This window comes from Misgurnus anguillicaudatus, unplaced genomic scaffold (genome assembly GCF_027580225.2).
Source record: "Misgurnus anguillicaudatus unplaced genomic scaffold, ASM2758022v2 HiC_scaffold_29, whole genome shotgun sequence".
Classification (NCBI taxonomy): domain Eukaryota; kingdom Metazoa; phylum Chordata; class Actinopteri; order Cypriniformes; family Cobitidae; genus Misgurnus; species Misgurnus anguillicaudatus.
In genome coordinates, this window is record NW_027395279.1 from 6,269,894 (window position 1) to 6,276,015 (window position 6,122).

At 35.4% G+C, this 6,122-nt stretch overlaps 1 protein-coding gene across 1 annotated transcript; it reads right to left on the reverse strand.

Moving 5' to 3' along the window:
- Positions 1-997: 997 nt before the first annotated feature.
- LOC141362825 (uncharacterized) lies at positions 998-2,174 on the reverse strand. Its single transcript, XM_073865082.1, has one exon. The coding sequence runs from the start codon at positions 2,149-2,151 to the stop codon at positions 1,210-1,212; it is 942 nt and encodes a 313-aa protein (XP_073721183.1). The 5' UTR covers positions 2,152-2,174; the 3' UTR covers positions 998-1,209.
- Positions 2,175-6,122: the final 3,948 nt, after the last annotated feature.

A 6,122-nucleotide genomic window follows, 5' to 3' on the forward strand; every position in this document is an offset into this window, starting at 1 on the left:
TACAAATAACAAGATCATATGAGACACAGCCATCTTTTAACAGTATACATACTGGAAACTATATTCTCAGAAGGTGAAGCACTGCTACTGCGGAGTGATTTGCACAACTCTGACCAAACTCTCTGCCCCTCACCAGGGGGCTTCTCGGGTGCTGCGAGCAAATCACTCCGCCCAAGAAGCAGTGTCTCATATGACCTTGTTATTTGTACACGGTGTGACTATACAAATAACAACACATAATTAGGAAAATGTTTGTGTTATTTTGTCACTTATTGGGAGCAGTATGCTAGCTGGAGCCATTTACCTCCAGTCTTTGTGCTAAGCTAAGCTAGCGGGGGCTGCTTCAGAGAGAGTTACAGCACGCACGGAGATGAGAAAGGTATATATGGACTTATCTAACTCTGGGGGATATGGTGAATAAGCTAAATTCCCAAAATGTTTTGCAGTGATAGTAATCCAGTAACTGTAAAGGGCTCGTTATAGTCGTTCGTAGGTCCTACGGCGTAGGTTCCGAGTCGGTTTTCATTTATACTTTTGCGTCATCGTCCGCATCGACGTGCAAACACGCGCGCAGGCCGCTGGTAGGCAGTAACCACGCGTGTAACCACAGTAGCAGCACGAACGCCAAAGAAGAAGAAACTTTGCAAGTTAAGCCACAAACGAAAAAGAAACAGCTACTTGTTGTGTATGATTTGATAAGACCAATGATGGATGTAAAAAACAGCGACTTTTGTTGCAGTTTGAGTTAAATCACTCCTCAACTTGTTTTCACCATCGCAAACGGAAATACCTATGACGCAGTTTTTTACCTGACGGGAGGGGTTCTGGTGGACCAATCACAGTGCTTGCGGTCCGCGTAGAACTGACGCACTGTTAAAAATTTTGCGAGGTGCGCGTCAGGCTACGCAGAGCTATGCACAGGCTACAGCGTAGAACCTACGCATGACTATAACTCGCCCTTAATTTATTCATTTGTGACAAGAGTATGCAGCAAACCTATCTTTTTTAATACATAAAATTAATACAATATTGCATTTTTTATTTGTTACAAATAAATGTAAACTGCTATAAAAAAATATATATTTTCACCTACTGATACTTCCGTAAAAAAAAACGTTTTAAGTGTCTTCTTTAAAATAAGACCAAATTTAGGCTTCTAGACAAGAAAAATGCCAGAGGTATATTAATTTGAAAGTGTATATTATCTTTTCACCACCCCCACTCAAAAAGGGCTGCGCCGGTTAAAGGGTTAAGGTTATTTTTACTTCTGAAACTTTTTTTACACTCATGGTTTGTGAACAGTTTCTCTCTGATGTGAATACTTGTATGTATGTTAAGGCTACTTTTATCTCTGAAACTCTTTCCACACAAATCACATGTATAATGTTTCTCTCCAGTGTGAATTCTAAAATGTTTCTTAAGCGTATCTGAGGTTGTAAACCAGTTTCCACACTCATGGCACGCGTGTGGTTTCTCTCCGGTGTGAATTCTTGCGTGTCTCGTAAGGCCACTTGAAGATATAAAACTCTTTCCACACAGATTACATGTGTAAAGTTTCTCTCCAGTGTGAATTCTCATGTGTGTCTTAAGGCTAAATTCAACTGTGAAACTCTTTCCACACAGAATACATGTGAATGGTTTCTCTCCGGTGTGAAATCTCAAATGTTTCTTAAGGGTACCTGAGGTTGTAAACCGGTTTCCACACTCATGGCACGCGTGTGGTTTCTCTCCGGTGTGAATTCTTGTGTGTCTCGTAAGGTCACCTGAAGATTTAAAACTCTTTCCACACTGAAGACATGTGTAAGGTTTCTCTCCAGTGTGAATTCTCATATGTGTCTTAAGGCTAAATTCAACTGCGAAACTCTTTCCACACAGTGGACACTTGTAAGGTTTCTCTCCAGTGTGAGTTCTCATGTGAATCTCAAGTTTACTTTTAACTCTAAAACTCTTTTCACACAGATGACATGTGAATGGCTTCTCCTCGCTGTGAGTCTTCTTGTGATCCTCAGGGCGTCCATCTTTACTGAAACTCTTTTCACACTTTATGTCTTTTGTTCTGAGAGTTCCTTTCTGTGAAACATTATGGTTTATTTTTACAATCTGATGTTTCTCATCCACTTCATCGTGACTCTCCTTTTTCACTTCTATCATGTCTAAAATGAAGACAGTAAAGAGTTACAATTAATAAACCAGAGTGACAAAACACTTTTAAGATTGTATGACAAAAGCAGCGTGTCATGTATCTGTTGTGTGTTATCTTTCATGTGAAGTACATTATGTCATTTTTATTGTCAATTTCTGCTCTTGTAGTTTAACTGTAGTAGAGCATTGCATGGAGAACACAGTCATTCAATCCACTGAAGGTTGCTTTGAATACATTTTTTTACCAGGGGCCCGTTCTTTGTACGTCGCTTATTACATCCGAGATGTTTAGATCTCGCTAATTATGATCTCGCTTATTTGGTTGTTGGAACACAGTATGGCAGGATTGAATTATCTGAGATCACTGCGCACCCATTTTTTAACCCCTGCAGTCTGAGAGCTATTGATGGAAGGTAGTGAACTTTTTGTGTGACTGAATTTAAAAACCCAGTTAAAGCTACTTTAGTACACAAATCACCATAAATAAATGTAACATTTTCTGTAAAAATATAATCTTGATATCTTTACTATGATTGTCTAAGATTGAAATTAATGATTGTAATTAAAATTTGATGCTCTTAAAGTACTTTAAGACTCTTTAAAAAACAGTTAAATGCTATTTTGTCTGTTTGTAATAGCAACTTAAAAAGCAGAATAAAAAACACAGGGGGTAGTCCTGCATCTTCATATAATGTGCTGGCAGGAGTAATGTCTCTAAACTGACAATGATTTAAAGATAAAACAGATAGAAATTACTAAACGAAAACCCTTTCATGCATGACATTGTAAGCTACTTGACAATCTAAAGACAAAATTAAAATATGAGATTATTTTATTCTAATGAAAATTATTTCACACTGAGTAATAGTCTTTATTGTACATAACATCTATTAGTGCTGGGTATGATTGATTGCTGTTTTTATTAAGGAAAATTCAAACAAATTTAAAATGAATGTGATCAGCATGTTTGTCTTCTCATTCGTTTAATAATAATAATAATCAAAACACATGTTACACAAAAACAAGTTGCACAAGTTCAGAAAAAGAATATTTGTTATATTATATATTTTTTAAATAACATCGCTAAAAGATTTAATTAATCTATCCTTTTTTTATTATGTGTTGAATTTGAAAAGCTCTTTATATTAATCATGCATCTTACGCAGATTGCGCTCGTATAATGGAGAATACGCGACTGCGTCAGACTTTCCTTATCACATCCTCTTAAAAAGGTGCAAACTAATCTTGTTTACATTAAATAAGCCTGCTCCCAGGCAGGTTGACAGCAAGTCTAGCAACAGGTCTAGGATGAGCTTCGAAGAACCAAATAATCCAAGATCATGCCAAATCGTCAACAATCAAATCCAGCTAACCGAGTTAGCGACATACGAAGAACGGGCCCCTGATGTTTCAATCTAATTCTACTGAAACTATTATGGATGCAGAAAGTTATCATCTCATGGATTTATGTTTCTCAATACCAATATTTTACGATTATTCTTAATCCATGAATAATAAAGATTGAAAAACAGACACCAACCTATTTGTTCTTCGGTTCCTCCATCTTTATTCTGCACGGTTGTGGATCTTTCATCTTCTCGAGCTCCTCTGAGATTTCAGTTGTCACACATGAAGTGATTTCTCTGTGTGTTATTGGTGGATAGTTGTAGGAGGAGCTTCACTGAAAGTCTCAATCACTTTATGGGTGTGGCTGGAAATTTAGAAAGACTTTGTCAGTAAAACATTCATAGAGAGATCTGTTTCAGGATTTAATGTTTATGTCAGATACACTGTTAAAAACTTAAACTTATCCCTAGTCAAGATAAAAAATAAAACAAATTAAATGACTTGTTGATTATAAGTTAATTAAGAATTTAAGTGCAAAAGGTGTAAATATTCATCTACTTATTTCTTTAACTGTATCATAAGAGAATCTGAATATGTGAAAAGTCTTAGACACCAAAATTAATGTAACAATGTTTCATAAAACAACTTTAAAGTGTAATCAAATTGAAGTTGTTTTTAGTCATAAAATTGAATGTGAAACATTCTAGATTTCAAAACTTGTTTTTACACCTGTGTGAACACGAGATGAACCGACATACGTTTAATGAAAGGCACCAAGTCATAAAACAGTTCATTAAATGTATTCTAGCAGGATCTATTTGTTTCACGTGTTTTAAACTTTAGCGTATCAAAATTGATTTAAAATTTCACCAGAGATGTAAAGTAATGAAGTACTTTTACTCACTATTCCTGCACTATATCAACGTGTATGAAATGTAGTGGCTTTTAAAGTATTGTGTTATATTATTATATATTATAAAACGGTTAGTTCCAATCCTTGATTCTGATTGGTCAATAGGTGTACTTTATTCACAATAAAACACTGCTATGACCGCTTCACCCAACGGTTCTATTTAATATCACTGCGCCCTCGGCAACACCCTTAGCAACACATAAACATATAATGAGACAAAGTCTGAGAACAGTTTGTTGTTTTTATTTGAGCTTCAATGTTGTTGTTTGCATTCAGGGACTATTTTTTCTAGCGGAAGGAATGCTTTTATTGATTTAACTTCATGAAAGTTGCACTAATATTTTTTTTACTTTAATATTGTGTGGTAACCGTTTTATAAAAGCAATAAGGTACTCGAGGCAAGTGCTGTATCGTGAATAAGTAACGGCTGAAGGGGTTGCAGGCACTCCGCTTCGCGTCGTGCCTAACAACGCCCTTCAGCCGTTACTTATTCACGATACAGCACAGCCTCTCGTACCTTATTGCTTAAGTAAAGTAAAAGTAAAACGCAAAATAGATACTTGAAAATATCCTTTTAAAAGCAATAGTAAGTTACATCTGCATTTTACAAGCCTCATCCTATTCAAATCACAAACATTTGTGTAGCTCTTATCCTCCAAACTTACATGAAACAGTCCGAAGAAATAACAAACAACCTCCTCGGGGTAAAAATACAGGCTGTACTTCTGATTGCAGCAAGATTCTATTTTTAAACACTCAAAGAAACGCTAAAATCGCGTATTTTCTCCCCATACATTTCTATCCCCATACATTTCTATCGTCTTGGCTCGTCTTCTTTTGTGGGTTTACTGGCGGGTTGCAAACCAACTTTAAAGGTGCACACCGCCACCTACTGTACTGGAGTGTGACAATGATAATCTGCATGATACTGGTGGTTATCTATTACAGTTTTTCTCAACTGCTAAAACACAAGTTCTGAAACCTTGCTCCATTTTCTGAAAACATTAAACACAAAACCATCTTCAAACACTATTTGCAAAACCTCTGATTCCTCTTGAAAAATGAAACTTTCACCCCAAAACAGTTTTACCGTGTTCAAAATCAAACACTGTTCTCAATCCATAAACAAAGTAATCATAATGATATACAGTGAGTAAAGACTACACCAAAAAATAGAAAACACATTGTTGAAAACATATAGCTCTCCAGGAGAAGTACATTTTACAGTTTAATTGCCATTGACTGGACAAACTGCAAATGCATTAATACAATCAAGCAGATGATTATGTACAATTGTCTGCTGTTTTCTACATTTTCTATTTTAATTTTCAATTGAATTTTCATGAAAATACATTATACTGGTTTCTGTTGAATAGTCTCACATTTAGGAATTAGTTCATCGTGCAGGACATGTCATGCAAAATTGTGTTCATATGTGTCATAATCTGTTACTGTATGCATGAATCATGTATTATATGTTTTTTTTTAATGTGAACTAAATTGATAAATTCCTGTCAAGTGAATCCTGAAATTTGGAATATTTTTTGTAATTTTTTTATTTGTACTGTAAACATTTTTTTTTCAAATTATGTGTAATTTGTTTATAGAAAGAAAGGTGAAAATGTAAACTCATCCACAGTTTACATAAAAAAATACTGACACATTTTGTACACGTGTACACTTGGTATATTGACAGCATGGCAACATTTCGACTGTCTTG

What these genes read in the sequence shown, in the direction of transcription:
- LOC141362825 (XM_073865082.1), bottom strand. Translation starts at nt 2,151, where the DNA reads ATGATAGAAGTGAAAAAGGAGAGTCACGATGAAGTGGATGAGAAACAT.